The sequence below is a fragment of the Lycium barbarum genome, chromosome 4 (genome assembly GCF_019175385.1).
Source record: "Lycium barbarum isolate Lr01 chromosome 4, ASM1917538v2, whole genome shotgun sequence".
Taxonomy (NCBI): domain Eukaryota; kingdom Viridiplantae; phylum Streptophyta; class Magnoliopsida; order Solanales; family Solanaceae; genus Lycium; species Lycium barbarum.
In genome coordinates, this window is record NC_083340.1 from 9,151,949 (window position 1) to 9,172,360 (window position 20,412).

General features: G+C 38.5%; 1 protein-coding gene across 5 annotated transcripts; it reads right to left on the reverse strand.

Annotated features, from left to right (window-relative positions):
• Window positions 1–60: 60 nt before the first annotated feature.
• Window positions 61–19,727, reverse strand: LOC132635126 (uncharacterized). 5 transcript variants are annotated; one of them, XM_060351381.1, is made up of 15 exons: window positions 19,460–19,727; window positions 11,154–12,985; window positions 10,517–11,041; window positions 8,924–9,225; window positions 8,372–8,841; window positions 7,712–7,764; window positions 7,510–7,617; window positions 5,560–7,442; window positions 5,140–5,248; window positions 4,017–4,191; window positions 3,130–3,197; window positions 2,936–3,045; window positions 2,007–2,831; window positions 575–669; window positions 61–369 (listed from the first exon to the last, which is right to left on the reverse strand). In XM_060351381.1, exons 2-15 carry the CDS (start codon window positions 12,973–12,975, stop codon window positions 366–368), a joined length of 6,549 nt encoding a protein of 2,182 aa, XP_060207364.1. In that variant the 5' UTR covers window positions 12,976–12,985; window positions 19,460–19,727; the 3' UTR covers window positions 61–365. The 5 variants fall into 5 exon arrangements, with proteins under 5 accessions (XP_060207364.1, XP_060207367.1, XP_060207365.1 ...); XM_060351384.1 differs by having other exon boundaries at window positions 8,372–8,763; window positions 19,433–19,727; XM_060351382.1 differs by having other exon boundaries at window positions 5,560–7,436; window positions 19,433–19,727.
• Window positions 19,728–20,412: the final 685 nt, after the last annotated feature.

Genomic DNA, 20,412 nt, shown 5'->3' on the forward strand with positions numbered 1-20,412 from the left:
GCCTTCTAGTCTTAAGGTAACATCAAACAGCTAGACTTGTCTGGTGTCAAAGGCTGCAAATATTTGAAGATAGATTTGTTTCAAAATAACTCATAGCAATTTTTAACCACTGACATCAAGAAGTCCCAATTTACAACCTATTCCGGCTAGCACAGTCCTTCACAAATTATGTAAAGGACTAAATCATTATGAACATCTACTGCCTAAATTTTACAGCCAGGAAGTGAGAACTTCCCATTCCCAGTTTTCATCTCTATAATAAATGTACAAGAAAACATTTAAAACTAGGCATCCTAATCATCGATAGCTAAATAGATAATCTGGGCTGAGCAGAAAAATTTGAAAGCACTTCTCTGCCTTGAATATTACCTGCGAAGAAAAAGAGCAATTTTACAAGCCAAATCCTGCTTTCCAACAGTCTCAGTAACATATTGAAGCGGGGAAAGATCGGCGAAAGAACTCAGGTTCGTGCCTTTGACTGGAAAACAGGGAATTCGAGATGGGGTGTGTGGGGGAGGGGGGGGGGGGGGGGGCGAGGGCACCCAATAAAAATGGGATGCATTTCAAAATTTACCTTGATGCACCTCTGCTGTGACTTCTGCTACTTTTATCATGTGAACCAGATGAAAACTTAGAGATAATCAGTGAGCTCTGAAGTCCCTCCAATAACTGCACGTAACAAATCAAATACCAATTCAAACTTTTGTTGTTAACCAGAAACTACATTAAAATGAGTACCAGTAATTAATGAAATAAGACAATTTATACAAAAAACTAATTGCCAGTCACGAAGAGCAGGATGGTGATTTGTGCCAATTGGTAATGGAGATGACATTTAAAAAGGCTGATTTTGATCCTACTTTGTAGCCAAATTAGTGGGGAAGAAAGGAACTGTAGTGGTGGAGGCCAGGTACTGGTGACACAAGTTTAAAGCATTCTCTTCCAAAGAGCATACACTTTAAAATGGCCATATGAAATGAAAGATATATTTTCTTTGAGAATGGCAATGAACATATGAAATGAACGATATATTTCTTGCATCCCAGCTTATCAAATCAGGTAGTGGAAGGAAACGAGCAGGAAATGGGTGGTAAACACGTTACCAATGTCCACCCCCCCCCCCCCCCCAAAAAAAGGGGGGGGGGGGATGGGTGGTCAATTTTAAAGCACAAAACAGGGTAAGCAAACTATCTATGCTCTAAATTGCTTTATACTCTTTATGAACGTTTCTATGTTCAATGATGTGTTTTATGTGGGTACGACAGACGATATCCTATTGCTTCAAGGCACTCCAATCACTTGAAACCTAATTTTAGCATATCGGAAAACCTGCTAGCTTAACTAATTTTCTCTTATATAGTCACTTAATATACAAGGCATAAAATTACCCAGAAGCTTTGACCACTCAGACTCCAATTTTGGCATATTGGTTTAACCCAGACAGTAGTAATTGCACGTTTTTCTCTGAATGCTACATAATACTTTCCCTATTATTTGCTATGTCCTTGATTCTGCATTTTTTTAATTTCTTTAACATGCATTGCTTGAGCGGAGGGTCTTTTGGAAACAGCCTCTCTACCTCCATGAGGTGGGAGTAAGGTCTTGGTACACTCTACCCTCCCCAGGCCCCACCCGTGGGATTACACTGGGTTTGTTTGTTGTTGTAATAGTAATTGCAAGCGCTTAATAAAGCAATCACAATATTTCCCAAAAGCTACAACAACATACCCAGTGTGATCCCACAAGTTGGTCTGGAATATTTCCCAAAAACTAACCTCAGAAAATGCTGAAAAGAAACACAAGAATTTTAACCGTACAGATGTACCTCTTTACTTATTTGTGCAACATGGCTTTAGCTAATAATATAGAAGCATTGATACAACCTGTGATGTTGTTGTATATAAATGACGTTTGTTACTAGAAATCAATAAACTTATCTTTTACTGATTAAAAGGAAGTCCCATTCTTAAAGAGTAGAGATTACTTAAATCAAAGAGAAGGCTTACCCTTGATGTTGGTTGGATTCTTCGGTTTGATCTGCGGGGTTCACCTACTTCAGGTGTCATTTTGTCCTTTACTTCAACTTTACTCGACTTCAGATTGGATACAGGGATTTTCTTCTTCATGCCCTCCCCTCTGTTAGATGATGTCGAAGCTTTCTTTGGAATGTTGGTGGGAAGAACTTCAGAACGAAATTTCACGGGACCTTCAACCCCTTCTTCCGCATGTGACGCAAAATTGACCACATTAGACTGTCGTGCTTCATGCTTATCGTACACAATTGCATCACCTACCGTGTGGTCCGCTCCGCTAGCATCTCCAGTGGATGTAATACTATTATCCTTCAAATTTCTAGCTGAACCAGGAGGCTTACTTGGTTTAGGAAGTTTCCGTCGAGCTTCAATCGCTTGTTTCTCCTTCAGATCAGTCCTAGAATTGTTTTTCCATCCACCAGCACCTGTTGCTTGAGGCATCAAATATTTTGTAAACTTGGCTGAACCCTGTGTCGCATTACTCTTAGTTGCCTTGTCTGAAACATAATGCTTGCTTACTTCCATAAACTTCCTTTTCTTTCCTGGCTTAGGAACACCAAAAACTTTTGATCCCTCTTTCTGCAAACCAGACCTCATTGTTCGAAGTGTGCTAGGCTTATTGTCATCTTTGTTACTCCCCATATTAAATGTTTTGTCATTGACAGACAAAGGAAGCAATGTTGCCGATTCATTTGTCACTGGCACCAATGGATCCGTTTTTTTCGACAGACCGTCATTTCCAGCATCCTCACTAGCCAGATTGCCTAGCTTCACTCGTTTCTCCTTAGGTGTATCACCCTATTTATGTAATAATAAACAAGCATATATAGCAACTCGAATAAATCAAATTCTTGCTCATTTGATAAAAAAAGAATAAAGCAGAAGTATGTACACATGCAGACCTGGGACAAGAAGTCATGTCTTGACCTGGACCACTCAACCCACTCTCCGTCTTTCCATACAAGACTTGGTCGGAGATGCCATGATCTGACAACTGCAGTATCTCCATAAGCTGTAGAAATGATCCAAAAATCTTAGCCGTTAATCAAGCACATACAATGGTAGGGAACAATTGAATCTCAAAAATCAAAAATACCTGGAAAGTTGACACTAAATGTAGTCTCGTCCCTTTTGTTCTTCTCAGCAATGACACCCTCTCGCCAGCTAGAACACATTTTTGCGACAAAGAAAGCAAGATATAGAAAAAGTGAATTTCACATTCAAAAAATCTAATAAACTATAAAGCTAAAGAAAAAAGTATATCTCCTCGTCTGATTTTATCCTGATAAAGTTGAGATCAAAATAATCAGGTTTTTATAAATTACTTCCTTCTATTATTATTTCTATAACCGATTGATTCCCAAGGACCATGCTTTTGTCTGTGGCAGGGTCCAAACCTGCAACAGGTGCCTAAGAAACACTATGATATGTTGCACTCTTACAAGTAGACCGATGCCGTGGTGGCTTCCAGAACTTGAGCAAGAGATAAAATAATTAGATGCTTCAATTTTTTTTGGGAAGCACAATGGGAAACTATTTTACAAATTCTATCAATAAAAGTGCTTTGATTTGGAAGTTCTTGTTACAACAATGCAAAATTATTGTGGATTTTGAAGATGTTTACTACAACATTGTGAACAAGGTTGTCAAGAATCTGAAGTTTTGACCTAAAGAAGTCATACAGTGTCACGTATTGGGATGCATGCAATAAAACTTGAACATAGATGATTAAGACCTCAAGAAATTCAAAGCTAAAGTATCAATATTCTTATTACATCAGAAGTCAAAAACATTAATCATCTTAAGAAATAGCAATGCGAAACCAAACAAAATCATAAAATATAAATCAAAGAATTTGTCCTGATGCATTATTATAACACTGTATCCCCAAAGAAAGCATTCCTTGTTAAAGCACAAACAACACTTGGAACTCAATCACTAGGAAGGAAGGATTGGCAACTTAATGTGATAATTCGAGCTTACCGGCAGTCTATCCATGCATCAACTCTATCTCCTACATACCAAGTATACTCTTTAACAGCTGCTCTTCGTCTCTTTTTTTCTCCTTGAAGAGCAGTCACCGGATGCGCAGGACGTATTCTTGGTGGATCATCACTGCCAGCATCTAGAGGTACCCAGTCCTTTAACTGTTCAATTCCTGAAAGATTAAAAGGCAATAACAGCTTTTTAAGCCACAAAATCCTTATCCAGACAACAAAGAATGTCATCGCTTTGGGCTTCCAAGTCATTTTTTATAAGCAACCTAAATCATCAGATTACCACAGAAACAAGTGTCAGGTCTCGACTCACTTCGAAATAAAATTCTCGGGCAGGCAAAGGAAGGTGAGTTCCAGGTAATGTTGGTAACACTTTAAATTCAAAGCTGAACAGTTCTAACTTCTTAACCACTTACGAAGTTTACTGAATTAGATATAGATGAGAAACTTCCAATTGAAAAGGAGGCCAAGGTCTTCATCAAAACTGAACAAAAGCAATTTTAAGGCAAAAAATGGAAAGTGGGTGCTTATAGCAAGTCTCGGCTGAAATTTAGAAGCCAATTCTTAGTAGACTTTGGAAGTCACTATGAGATATCAACTACACAAGAAACTATCATAGTGAAAGTTTTTGAGGAAGTACTTTGGCTAAAGATGAATGAAGCATGCCAGGTTCGAATATAAATGTGTATGTCAAAACATGCTAGGGAGTCCATGGCTCGCTTTCTCCTTTCCCAATGGACTATCATTTAGCAGATGTACTTTCAAGACTAGCAAATTTTATTTGATGATCCAAGTATCCAAAACAAAACAGGTTCATTATATAGGTCCCAAAGCAACCGAACAGTTGCTCCTTAAATCAAATGTCCACCTTTCCAATTTTGGACATCTCGAGAATACAGTGCCAAACAGAAACTTTTATTCCTATAATATAGCGAAATATATTACACGGCATCCACCTTTATTAGCAGCCGCATCCAAATCCCAAACTAAACACTGAATACTCATCCGCGATGCTATGAATAATTGGAAAGGAAAGTTTACCCATTCCCCTGATGCTCAAGATCAACCACTCTCAGTAGATAACTTGTAATATGTATTTTTTATCTTACCTTCATCAGACTGATGGTCGGTGATACGAACGAGAGCTTTTCCGTTCTTTAAAGTCAACACTTTGGCTGAGTACCAAGCTCTCTTGCCATCATCACCATCTCTAAAAACCTATCAGTAAAGATATTACTAATAAATTAAACCAGCAATATGTTGCATCATCAGTAAATTAAACAAACAAACAAGCATTGAAGTGCTGAAGATGAAGCATGATGGATAAGAGTATATAAAATCCCAAAGTAAAAAAGGCACCAGACCAAAACATATAGCTTTTGTACATGCACAAAATTCTCAGATTACAATCGGATGAAAAAAGAATATTGGGAACTCTATGAGAACTGTCTACCTCAAAAGGCACTTACAACTGAGTATTTTGCAAGCAATAAGGCAGCCATAGGATGACAAAGTTACTATTAGCATACCTCCACGAGCGAACCCTCTTGCATCTTGGAGCTTGCCACATCTCCACGTGCTTCCACCAGATCATGAGATGACTCAGCAACTAGGCCTACAGTATGACCCACCTCTGGCATACTATGACCCTTTGCTCCTCTTACATCCTTTTCGCAACCTATAATAGGATTTTGAATAACATCTTCATTCCGCGTGTCGTCCTCTATGATATTACCAGATGCACTAGTAGGCTGGCAAGCAGGGATCGTGGGATGCATCTCTTCAACAGATAGACCCTCAGATCGCTTGGAAAAGATGCCAGGAGTCTTTTCGACAATGGGAATACCTGATTCATCCCCATTAACCTTGTTAGCCTTGACACCCTGCCCAGAGAGCGTTTGGGAAACTTTCCAGTAGCTATCTGGACCAGCTTCCACTAATTGAGTCAGAGGCAAAGGATCGGCCAACGCAACAACTTTCCCAGCGTGTGACACAGCTTCAGCTGCCAGTTCCGCAGCCTTGACTATAGCATCCAAATTCTCAGCATGCCTTGATGCAGCTGAAGCTGCCTCAATCCTTCTCCTTGACGCCTCCCTAGCAGCAAATATAATTGAACTAGAACCATTGCCAACATCCTGACTTTTCAGTAAGGAAGCAGGAGTAGCACTCCCCACGTTGTTCACACTATTAGGGAAAGAGACAGCATTGGTTTGAGAAGGATTGCTCACACCATATGCTACTAATGCCTCATCTGCCATCAGTTTAGCTTGCAATGCAGCATTTGATGCAAGTTTAGCAGCCGCAGCGGCTGCCTTTGCAACAGAAGTAGCAGCTGCTACAGCAGCAGCAGCAGATGTCAGCTTAACCTCAACATCCGATGCCAAATCAGAATTCTTGTGCTTATCTAACTGGCTCCACACATCTTGGCAGTGACTGACTGCAGCAGCAGCATTCGCAGCAGCCTCCTCTGCCTGCAGCTTAGCTTCCTCAACTTTGCTTGAATACTCTAGAGTTGTAGCCTTTTTTCCTAAATCAAGCTCTCTCTTAGAGAGATTAGTGGAAGATGGGGCAGAGGTGATAAGTATATCAGAATTACTTTTAGGTGCAGAGCTAGAAGGTGCTGCAGTGACAACCGATGTAGAAAAATGGCCACCAATTATGGGAACAGATGCAGGTCCTGTCTGGCTCTGAGCAACCAATGGTGTAACAGCAACTGATGATAACTGGCCAAAGTCATCAGATGCAGGGGCCTTACTTGATAACTGAGTACAAATGGCAGGGCCAGTAACTGATTCAGAAGAGGTGCCAAGCTTAGATTTTTGGGCACGATCCTCAGTACCGGATGCCTTCTTTCTCTTTCTAGATTTCTGATCAGTTGAACACTGAGCAGGCAACACTGAGGCCTTTTTGTTGTCATGCGGAGAAGCTCCAGACAGGACACCACTATCCCCAGCACGAGCCACCGAACCAGGCGTTGCATGTTTTGCACCAGCAGGAATGGACAAGGATGACTCCTTTACAGAGGTTAATTTCACAGGCTCCGTAACAGGCAATGCAGGAAGCTGTGCACTAATGTCAAATGCAGAAGTTTGTGGAGAAGCAACCCAGGCACCAGGGAAAGGGACCTGCGGTGGCCAAGAGGCAGTGTGCCCCACAAAATTTCGTGCTGGAGGAGTCTGATACGGATGCATAGAAGGAAGTGCCTTATAATCAATGACAGCTCCTCTGGCAGACGATAGCCCATCACGCGATGGGGTAGGCATATTCCAAAGAGGGGATGAAAGCGGTATCATAGGACTAACAGCAGGTGAATTGGTAGCCTTGCCGCCTGCCCTTGCAGCTGCTGAAGTAGTAACCTTATTTTGATGCATAGCCTGTTTGTTTGCTTGATCTGGAGTTCTGGGACCTGCATCTGTCATTTGTAAAGTAAAACCAGTAGTAGCATAATATGAAAAAAAATGATCCAGAGGTTTAACTACCTGAACGTGGATGAGAAGGAGTTTCATTATTTCCAGTGTGAGATCTTAATCCACGAATCCTTTCAACACAAGCACGCCATGCAGAGTCCCAAAGACTTCTGCCTCCGTCTGCAGAGTGTCTCAAGTAACTAATTACATGTCCAAGTTTTGAAAAAGAAAATAAAACACGTAAATATAACTAAGGACAAGCCAGCCAACTAACCAGATGTCCCAAAAGCTGAAACCATACAAGCCTCGTCCGGTGCTGTACCTTGTCTGGAGCAACCATTTGAAAAGCAATGAAATCAAACATTATAGTGGTCTAACAACATGAATGAATTAGACCAATCGTGACACCCACCAAAAAGATGGTAGTTTTTCTCTTTCCTTGAACGAATAAACAATATTTTGAATAAAAGAGTCAAAAGCTTTTGCAGTATATTTCCCGCAGTATACTTGGACCAAAATTGGGGAAGGGAAAATTATCATCTTCAAGTATATGCTATCACTATAAATAACTCATTTCTTTCTCTTTCTTTTTATCGCCTTCAAATCTATCCTGTGAAATTGAATCTCTTGTTTTTTCTTTAGAAAGCTCGAATCTCTCCTTTTTTGCCGTTTCTTTTATAATTTTGTTACAAGCAGTTTTGGTATGGAAAGAGGTAGGTGGTTTGAAAGTTATCTTGCTAATCCTCCCCCCCCCCCCCCAACAACAACCCCCAAAAAAACCCGGGGAAAAGTAAAAGAAACAAACAATTCTACCATCCTACCATATGAAGTCATAGCTAAATCCAACCTTGCACTTACACTACTTGATCTTATTTTCTCCTGGATATGACCAGCATATACGCATAAAAATCAGAAAGTGGAATACCAGACTCACATTAGAGACCCATAAACAAAAATTTGAGCTCGCAGTTGCACTTGTTGTAGATCTGTGAAAGGCTGATGAAACAATACGGATGCAGAAGAAGTGTTTAAATCCGGTATATTTGAAGTTGGAAATGAAACAACCCCACTGGATTTTGTAATATTGCGCTCAGCAGTTCCAGCTTCAAATTGTATTTTCTGCACAGCCATAGAGGGACTAAGCTGAGCACAAGATCTGTCTCCTCTATCCGACTGTTTCGATGAGCTTATTTCCTTCACTTGTTTTCCCTTCCTAGGGTTTTCTTTAGCTGATTTCCCTGAGCCACGTCTTGCCTTGCGATCACCCTTAGCACCCCCAGGCGGAGTCCCTTTGTCAGGTACCAGAGGACTTCCATGAGAAATTTCCTGCACAATCTTAGTATCAGTTTGCTTGCTGCCAGATGTCAAATGCAGTCCATCCCCAGCCTTCAACTGTAATTCATACTGAGAAAGTTAGAACAGATGAAGGAGTTGTACGAAGCATAGTACACGATAAAATAATACGACATTAGATGAGAAAGCAGACCTCAGTTGGCTGGCAGGCTTGAGTACTGGTGATTGATTTGTCAGCATCTCCCGTAGCATTACCAGCCAATGGACTTACATCAAAAGTAAAGCTCGTATCTGCTTTAGTGGACGCATTTTCTCCTGAATTTATGGAGGTGGACTGTGCTTTCCTACCAATTTCAATTGTATCGACAAGGGAAGCAACATTCTCAACTACAGCCCTACTTCTACTCTCAGTCGTTTTCTTTTCACTTGGTGAAAGTGCAGTACAACTTATGACAGCCGCAGAAAGTCCACCAACAACGTCAGAGCTTCCCTCAACTGCAAAGGAAATAAAAATCATTTCAAAATTCCTTTCGTTTACAAAAAAGGCCTTTCATTTTTCAATGCTACCAAAATTTCCAGCTCTCATTTAGACTTTTTCATGCAATTTGCTGCTATATATCATTATATCGGACTCACTCCAGACATTACTCTTTTTGCATGTTTCTATCTACACTAAGAACCCTTGCCTATTCTCAGCCCCTTCCAGACCAAGAGACATTCTACAATTTCAGAAACATAACATAGGCTCATAGTCCTTTTCTTCTTCTTTCCTTCTTTTTACAAATCTTTTCAGCATCATAATTGTGTGTGATTTGACAAGATGAACAGTCTCACGCTAGTTCGACATTGCTCAAGTATATCATATGCATTCATATGTTTATTACACACGCACACATGTGATCAAAGAGATATTGCCTATAGATGAGCAATTCTTGGAAATATAAAAAATTGAGAAAGAAACTATGAAAAATCTTCACACAATGTCATGGAGTAAATATTTGTTGTTGTTAAAATGAAAGAGAGGAGAGAATATTGAAGTTATCTTTAAATTCATAAGGCCCTTCGTGATCATATTGCAATTCTTCCATTTGGTAGATGCAGATTAAGGCTTCAGCTAAACTTCATATATGATTGAATTGACAGATAACTGACATCAGTGAGATGACTCAATCTGTCCATCAGCAGATCACTCAAACAAGCAATACAATTGATTCTAAAGAGAGAATGAACAAGTCATAAAGCACAAGAAAAAATGGAAGGATATCTGTTTGCATAACTTCACATCTCAAATATGCAAATAAGAAAAAAAGCAAAGACATACTCATTAACATTTTTATGATGTAAACAACTTTAAACGATGATGGACACCCAGATCAGTCGGTATAATAGCCATCTGCAGTACCAGAATAAATGGGAATCTCAAAAGGCCACAAAGCTCCCAATGAAACGCAAACACACACTGATTATATCATGAGTTTCAGTTCACGAAGACAACCGTTCAGTAGTTAACCAAGAAGTCCATAATGTTCAACCAAGAAGTCCATAATGTTCACCAACTACAAGTCTGCTCCAAATGAACTGAGAGGAGAAATTAGCTTGTAAAAAGTTCTTTAGCAGACTAGCTTGTAACTATGTTTCAGACCAAACAAGTTTTTCCACGGTCCAGAGGGAACAGGGAAGTGGAGACAAGTATACGGTAAACCTAACTGTCAAGAATAAATGATAATCACTGAGCAACCACCTGATCAAAGATATATTATATGAGTGCAAGAAATAGAAGACTAACCTCCAACTTCTCCCAATTTCACTGTTTCTACTTTCATCTCCTGATTCTTTTCAAGAGGCGCTGCCTCAGCCCCAGCACCCTCTTTGATGATTGAATCACTATTGGACGCACATACCTCCACGTGTCTACAGGACTCCCTATTTGCTTCAGCATTTGCTGCTTGCTCAACGTGGCTTGCTGTATCGGGATTATCCGGAATAAGAACATTCTGATCAACAATCATGGGTTCTATTTCCATATGACAGTCACCAGATGCATCTTTTCCATTGTTGGAAAGGGGACCTAGCTGGCCTGCTCCCTCAGAAGACTCCTTCAGTGTTGACACTTCTGCTTCCGCACTGAGAACAACTTCCATTTTTTCCTTTACTGCAAAATTCTCTGAACCTCCCATAACCGACACTGGCTTCGGCTTTTCATCATGATCGACTATCTCAGTTGCAATAGCACTGCTACCAGAAAGCAACGTAACCCTCACTGAGTCACCACCTAAGATTAAGTTCCTACCTTCAAACCGAACATTTGATGCTGCAACGCCACACCAAGTAACAATAAGAAGTAGCAAAAGAAGATAACAGGCCAATTTCTGAAACACAGCATATAATATTTAAGCACTAACATCAGAAATAGAATATAATACCTTGTTTTTTCAATGTGGAAGATTCAAATTGTGATCCATGAACTTGGTCAGAGATTTGTTCAGATTCTTCTCCTGCAGAAGAGGAACTAACCCCATGGTCACGCACACATGATCTCTCCATCTCATTTTCTACGGGCAGAACTTCCTCCATTTCCTTACCACCAGAGACATCCACATTAGTAGTATCGACATCAACCACATGGGGGAAGCTTTCTCTAGATATATCCCTGGATCCAGCAGGCACGGACAAGGAGACGTCGTCTCCAGCACATCCATATCCTTTGGAGAGCCTATCAGCATCATTTCCAGTTTCTAAATTCTCAGGTACTGGCCTCTCCACAAGTTCAGCAGAAACAGATGCCTCTTGTATATTACTCGGACCTTCTGGAGAATAAATACCATTACCATTATTTTGTTTAGACAGCTCAGAGATCTCTGATATTGTACATGCCTCTGAAGTGACAAGATTAAGTGGGGTATGACTGTCCAGATTATTCTCCTCTTTCTCAGTGGAAGTAGTCAGTCTATCTGATATCTGCATAGCAGAGACCTTCTCCGCCTCATCCTTGGAGCTGCCTCCTTGATTCTCCGTGTCTCCCGTATCTAAACAATCCTGACTTACTGACGCCTCCTCATCCTCACAGAGTATGCTATTACCTTCAGCCTGTAGCTTATCTTTCAAGACCGTCTCAGGAAGTTCGACAGAAGAAGTATCTTCTTTGCATACCTCAGTAGTAAGACTGCACTCGTTCCTCTGCACACAACGTTCCTCTGATTTAATCATTCTGGTTTCACTTGGAAGCTCTTTGACTACTTCCAGTACTGAAGCAGCACGAGAGGGAGGACAAGCCTTAGATGTACAAGTTTCACTTTCAACGGCACTTCCATGCAACTTTTCATCACCCATACTCGAGTCTTTGCTCAAAGAAATTAGTTTCTCCACTGGTTTCTGATGATCACTTGGTGGACCACTTGTATTCCCACTATGATAGTTGGTTGAATTATGCTGACTACACAAAATCTCTGAACTCGCAGAAAGAGAATCAGTTAGGCGCTCCTTAATTGCACTTTGAATTACAGGAATGGATGGTTGCCTATCAGATTTATCAGGTAGAGATTCAAATTGTGGTGTTTTAGCTTCCCCTAGATTCTCATCAACGCCTTTAATGTCAGTCTGTAACTTTTCCTCAGTATTAGCTCCTGAACATCTCTCACCAGCAATATCAGAACATTCATCAGCAATAGGATTCACCTCCTGTCTTTCTGGAGTGCCTACAATATGAATCCCTCCCCTCTTTGTTCTATCACAACTAGAAAATGAACCAGTAAACTCAACTGACTCATCAGCTTGTGCTTCTGAGCTGGAGTCTTTTACATCGTCTCTTTTATCATCCAACTTCAAACTAGATTCTGCTGGCTGGATTAAGCAACCCAATTCATTTCCAGCATCTGACTCCTCAATAACTGTGTCCCCTGGAACCATTTCTTCCTGACCAACCGATTTCAATAACATTTCAACAGATTCTGTTGATGTTGCCTCAGACCAGACATTACGTCTTGGTATGGAGCAAGTATCTGTAGCACTTGAACTAAACTCTATTCCACTACTTCCTCGAGAAAAATCCTCTATCCAATGATTGTCTTCCTGAGTAGGAATACCAAGGAAAACCTCGTTTTCAACTAAACTGTCAAATCTTAAATGCCCCTGAAGACTATCGTCAAAATCGAACTTGGGAAGAGCATAGGGATGCAAAACGGAGGAAACTTTGGAGCTGTCTTCACCACCTAAATGACTTTGATAATCATTGTCATTGTAATCCATCTGTATATCCCTGGACAGCAAATAGAATAAGTTAGTTGACAGAGTAACAAAGGAATTCATATATGTTAACAGATTTTCCTCCTAAAGCCATTCAAATCTTCCCAAGAAAATAAACTTGAAAACCAAATGTTTGTGGTAGTACTTTTTTTATTAGTATTCTGGGTTTTACTTAAAAATTGGCATCACAGTAGTCAAAAGTGAAGAGTGCAAAATGTGCCAACTTCCGTTTGGAGCTTTAAGCACAATCTAAGAAAAGGGTCAATGAAGAAAAGAAATAGAAATGCAATGCAAGAATATTTAACTACAAAAACAAATAATATTTACTTGGACAAAATAATGAAAAAAATTATAACTGATATGTGTGTCTGTCCCTGTGTGTGTGTTGTGCCCTCAAAGACAAAATCCATCGGTGTGGATGCACATGTCTTAGCACCTTGAAGCCAACACTAAAGCACCAAATGCCAATCAAGCGAAGCAAAGCAAAAGTGCACAACCTGCGCTTCACCAAGTTTCAGTGCGGTTAAGCACGCTTTAATCGAGCCTTTAGCAACATTGGATGGTATGTGAGCTGACCTTCAGGCCCAACCCTAAAACTATGACCTATGTCTCGACTACCCTCTTTATTATTCAGCCAATAACCACTTTTTTATAAAGCCAATATATTTTTACACAGTCACACTAATGACACCAAGATAATCAGGAAGAGAAAGAGGGCAAGGTTGACCTAGAATCACCCAAATCAAAGGAAGTCGATAAACTAGCATTGAAGTCATCAATACGTTAGAACTATGAAAAATCTCTCTGAACAGTAAGGGTGTTAGGTAAGAAAAAAATAAACACAATTTTAACCCCAATAAGAAGAATGAAGTGAAGTGAGATTAGACCAGATTCAGCTGCCTAAATCCAAATTATTAAAATGTCTCACTTAGTTTTACAAAAGAATGGTATGGCCTATGAAATATAAAACATATAACTGAGGTAGGATAACTGAAATAGACTAGTATCATAAGGGAACACATGCCATAGAGGTGAAAAGCAAGTTGCATACAATGGTTTAAAAACTAGCATGGTTATACGGAAGTGAATGTTACGCAAACGGCCTTCAGAGAAGCTAGATTATGGAAGTGATGTTCAGCCTTTTCCGAGATTGGGCCACATCAAACAAATTAATGTCATAGAAATGAAGATGATAAGTGTTGTGCAATACTACACAAGAATAAAAAATTATAATATGAGGCAGATGGCGCAAGCAGCACATATAGGATACAGTGTAATACAATCATCAAAGATCATTTGACCAAATCCTACAGACTTTAGACGCATTGTATCGATAAGCTCCAGGGCTTTGGAGGGTAAGAGCAGAACAAATGAGGTACGGGTTACGCGCACGTCATGGGTTCGAACTACTGCGGACATAAACCTAGCAGTTAAGTGCAGAAGGGTAGAGCGTGAGAGCTCTTTATCCAACGAATTTGCTCCGTGTGCAATAGGCCCCCGGGGATTTCTCGGTTATCCAAGTTAGCTTTGTTTCCAAGAAACTTTTCAATGTTGCAGATCAACATTTGGCTCCAAGTTAGCTTTGTTTCAAAGTGTACCAAGACCATTTATTTCTTGAATTTGGCTTTAAACGGAAACAACAACTTCATTGCGACTTTTTTCTCGTTTATGGTGTATTATAGAATTAAATATGATTCTCATATAATAGCACCAATGTAAAAACGTGAACTAGAGCTAAATCAACAACTATCTCCAAGTAAAATCTTGAAAAACAAGGACTTCCCAAGTGAACCACAAGGAAAACAAACTAGAACTACTCCAAAAAAAAAAAAAAAAATTCACTAGCATAATGCTAGCGACATAGAAAAGACGATCAAGTGCACATTGCTGACGTCACATCAAAGGTCAATCATGAGATTAAGCTTGTATTAATAACCTAAGAACCTTCAACCATCTTCTTTATTTACTCATACATGAATGCAAGCAAACAATTAATATAACCAGTGAACAAAAAAAAATGAAATTGATGATGTAAAAAACTTTTGACAATGGTAAACAGGACGATGTACAGAACTCTTAACACTTTTTATTTTGAATAATGTTGATGTGAAGAAAAAGAACAAACCCAGTGCAATCCCATGGGTGGAGTCTGGGGAGGTAGTAGCATGTACACAGACCTTACCCCTACCTTCTCACTACCTTGAGAAGGTAGAGAGGTTGTTTCCAATAGACCCTTGGCTCAAAGAACGATGAAAAGGAGGCAACAATAGCAAGATAATAAGATAAGTGAGGCTAAAGAACCATGTAATAATAGAAATCTAAAAATAAGAAAAGACAAGAATAATACTAATACTCCAGGAAAGGAAAGAAATACGTCTGACTACCTACTACCCTTCTACCCTAATTCTTAACCTCCACAACTCCTATCGAGGGTCATGTCCTCAGTGAGCTGAAGTTGTGTCATGTCCTACCTAATTAACTCAATCCAATACTTCCTCAGCCTACCTCTACCCTCCTCAAGCACACTACGGCCGACCTCTCATAATGTTGATGTGATATGAGTTTAAATAGGAAACATGGTCAACGAGAATTCATATGACCAACACTAACTTGTTTAGGACTGAGGCATAGTTAGTTTATGAGGCAATAAAAAAATGCTTGTGTGTAGGCTTTGATACTTGACACTCTTTGCTTAGGTATTCGTCCTTCACAACGCTAGTCATGAGGCACACTTTGTGGAAAATAACAATGAAGAAACATATATCTTTGACTGAAAGGCATAAGTGTCAATTATGTCTTTCAAATTTTTCATCTTTTCTGAGCCTATCTTAATTCTCGCTTCAACAATACAACAACAAGCATTTTCACCAAAGCAGAAGATTGGTATTTGCGTGGAGAATGGTAAAGGAGCAGGCTCATTATCCACCGAGTTTAGAACCTTCCGTCACTGACTGCGAGGATTTTTGGGTTACCAAAAAAATAAGCATTTTACCCAGCAAGGCAGCATCTGCAATTAGGGGTGGGCGTTCGGTTTTTCGGTTCGGTTTTTTCAAAGTTCGGTTCGGTTTTTCGGTTTCGGTTTTTTGAAAGTGGACACCGAACACCGCACCGAATTAGTTCGGTTCGATTCGATTTTTTGAAGTTCGGTTCGGTTTCGATTTTTCTAATTCGATTTTTTTTAGCAATTACACATCTCTCCATTTATTTCCATTTTTCCTTCTTGATTGCTTCGAGTTACAGAGGTTTACGCTAGACTAAATGTTTGAAGGTTTGATGAGTTTAGAATCCAACCATAGTGATCATCCACACATACAAGATAATATCTTCTATATACAAAATATAATGTATTATACAACGTATAATAAAATCATACGAGGTATATAAAATTTTATATAGTGTATAATCAAATTATGTGAGTTATATCTAATTTATTATAATAGGTGAAATAAATTATATGAATATTATTCTATGTATAACATTTTTATTTTACTATATATAATAAAAATCATCACTCAAATTATTATTATACTTGTGTTCAATATCCTGTAGTGTTAAATGAAAACTGAGATTTTATTTTTTATGGAACAACCAAAGAAGTTGAGAATAAGGAGGAAGTAGAAAAGGTAAGAACAAAACGCTGGAAAAAAATCTTGCAGAATAAGGAGGAAGTATAAAATTGTATAAAAGCAGTTATACTATGAACAACAAATAAGTATTGGAGTTATTCACGTCTGAAGGGTTTCCTTATATATAGCAATTTGATTTACTATAAAACACTTAACCTGCCATGTAATGTTTAATAACATTTAGTTGTTAAGAGTATGTAAATATTATAATATTATTGTCTACTTATGTTTTTTTCCCAAAAAAAAAATTGTATTCATGTAGTAAATTTTCAAAAAAAAAAAAAAAAAGAAACTTCGGTTAAACCGAAAATCCAAAACTGAACACCGAATTTGCTATTTAAAAAAACCGGAACCGAACGGAAACACCGAAAACTGAAAAACCGAATTCATTCGGTTAGGTTCGATTTTTCGGTTTTCGGTATTCATGCCCACCCATCTGCAATGCAATGTTCCCCAAAAATGTCCAATCACCACTTCAAGTGATTTTTTGTTGGGCATCTGAAGTTCTACATATTAGAACCAACAAGGGAATGAAAGTAAATAATGAGTAGGTATCAATGAAATCCATATCTTAGTACACCAAAAACCCAATATAAGCAAACCTAGGCTGATGAAGTCTCCAATTTGGATTAAGTAAGAACAAAATAAGTCCAGTAGTTCCTTCGGATTCAACTCATTTACATAGGTGAAGTTCGTTAACTCAAAGTTTGTTTCCATAGGATTCAACTCATTTACATATGTAAATTGCATGTTCAATCATTTCCCACTCCCAAGGAAAAAACACTAGCGAACATCCATCAACAGTGAACATTATTTAGAGCCTGTTTGGATGGACTTAAAAAAAGCAGCTTATAAGCTGTTTTCAGCTTAGAAGCTACTTTAGATAAGCTAAGCTAAATGTGCCCAATTATTTTTTTGGGCTTGTTTTAAGCACAAAATGACTTTAAGTTGGCCAGCCAAACACTCAAAAAAACTTAAAACAGCTTATAAGTTGTTTTCAGCAACTTATAAGCCAATCCAAACGGGCTCTTAATCTTGATCCTCTGCTATTCAAATTTTAATTTTGTAACCCATAATCCCAATCCGATTTTTTCGATGTTTATTTCACAAAAATCATACCTTTCCCGTATAAGCACACCAGATCAATCCATGCATCTCAAAAGGAGAAACTAGTTCAAGCCAAAGCCTCTAGAAATGGACAAAAATCCAGGAGAAGATACTAGATAATTAAAAAAAAGGCCTGAAATAAATCTGCACCCTGTATAAAAGAAATACTCATAATTATACCATTTTCTTTACCCCTAAAGTTATGCTCAAACATTAGCTACCTCACTAGAGCCACCTAATTAAAAGAAAATCCCGAAGATTTTACTCCCTCCGTCTCAAAAATACTTGTCGTCCTTACTAAAATATTTGTCTCAAGTACTTGTCATCTTAGAAGTTCAAAGACAAAACTAATCATTTTTTTCCCATTTTAGAAGTTCAAAGTATTTGTTCTGGAAGACTACAAACACCTTGGTTATGGCACATATATAGGGTAAATATTCAATATGTAGGTGGGTGAAAAATGTAAACCTCTGGCATTAACAACCTCTTGCTAAAGACCCCCTTGTCTTAAAGGGAGAAATGGGTATCAGAATAGATCGAAATAAAGCTAACTGGCTATTGAGAATCCAACTAGCCAAGTTAACTAATTTGGGATTGAGGTGTAGTTAACGTTGTACTCCTCCGTCTCAAAATATTTGTCATTCTTACTAAAAATATCCGACTCAAAATACTTGTCATTTAAGTTCAAAGTATTTTTCCCATTTTACCCTTAGTAGTAATTGTTCGGGAAGATTACAAACACCTTATTACGGCACATAAATAGGCTAAATATTCGATGAAAAGAGATATATCTTAAGACATAAATAAGGTTAAAATAGTCAAAACACCCCTTTTAATTATGTTTTCTTATGAAGCGTGTAAATGAAAAACACGACAAGTAGTTCGAGACGAACACACCTTGATTATGGCACATAAATAGGGAAAATATTCGATGAAGAGAGATTACACCTTAAGATATAAATAAGGGTAATATAGTCAAACACCCTTTCTAATTAATGTTTTCTTCGGGGGCGTGTAAACGAAAAACACGACAAGTATTGATTGTGGCACATAAATAGGGTAAATATTGGATGAAGAGAGATTATACCTTTAGACATAAATAAGAGTAAAATAGTCAAAACATCCCTTCTAATTCATGTTTTATTAAGGGGTGCATGTAAATGAAAAACACGACAGCTATTTCGAGACGGAGGGAGTAAGTACCACATCCTCCCTTGGACCGACCAAAAGAAATGAACCTTTTACCAACTCAAAACTCACCATTTCATCCTTAACCACCAAGAACCTCAAACTTTAACTCTTAAAAACTACCCTTCTTTTTAAAAAAAAATAAAAAATTACCCCGGCGTCCGGGTCAGCTTATGCACACCTCAACTAATTCCACAAGATACCTGTCACTTCCACCACCTGCAACAGGTACCAGGTAACTCTGTTTACCTCTGTCCCCCAAGACAGCACAGATAAGAAGAAACCACCTAGTGTTTCTTGTCTCTGCTGAGATTTGAACCTGAGACCTCATAGTTCTTAACTCACTTCATTGACCACTAGGCGACACCCTCACTTGCTATTCTTCTTTTTTATCTAGGTAGAACCAAAAAGGACAAACTTTATACAACCCAAGTTAGCAAATCACCCCAAAAAAAAAAAAAAAAACTGAGTTTAACTAGTCACACACCTGCATTTACTGCTTGAAAAAAGAAAGAAAAAACTACAGTTGAAAAAATTACCATAAGAAGTAAGTGTAGAAACGCTACCTCCCTCCATCCGTTGATGAGATCTCAACCGTCGATCAACTCAACCCCAAACGATACAGCTACACGATACTTCATAACATCTAGGGTTTCACACAACAACTCCCAGTAACAAATCCCCAAATCAACAAACCCTAACCCTAACACTCTGTGAAAACGACGTCGTAAATAAAAAGAAGAAACCTCTCAGCCTTGAAACTAACGAAAAGAAAACGTTTAAAAAAGTGAACAAGTGAAAAAAAAAATACCGAAATTGAGTGTGCAATGAGGTTTATTTATATGTACGAGAAATAGTAGTAATAAAGTGTTGTCTATCTCTGCGTGTGAGTAAAAGGTGTGTTACTGTGTGAAATTTTGTTTTGACGTGCACTGGATTGAATTTTGAAAAGATGGCGGGGTTTTGTGTAAATACTAAGGGAATAAGTAGGGGTCAAATGTAAGAGATGATGTCAAATTTTTGAAATTTTTGGGGAGGTTTCTGTGAATAGTAAGGAATGATGGGGATGAAATGTTAAAAGGAAAAAAAGAGGGAATATGGTGAGGTGTCGGTATTTTATTGGTTTTGGTTATATTGGAGTTAATGTGACGTGTTGGTCTTTGGTTTAAGTCTCGGGGGGTTGTTAAAAGTCACCTGCGGGTGAGTTACCAATAGATCTTTTTTTTAGTTTTCAAAAAATCTTATTTTGCATCCCACGCAAATGATACTAGATATGTGAGATTTTTTTCGTTTTATTAGTTTGTGGATCGAAAAGTGTAAGATTTTAATTCACTGTGTGACAAAAATAAATAAAATTTCACGAGGCGGTCTGTTTTGACATCGTCGTTTAATGTGTACTGATTTGTTTAAAATTCTTGCACATATACGCATTTTAGACGTGCGGCATCTGAAGTTAGGCTTGACAAAAATAAATCAAATGTCATATATACTTAAGTTCAAGCAAAACAAGTTGAACTGA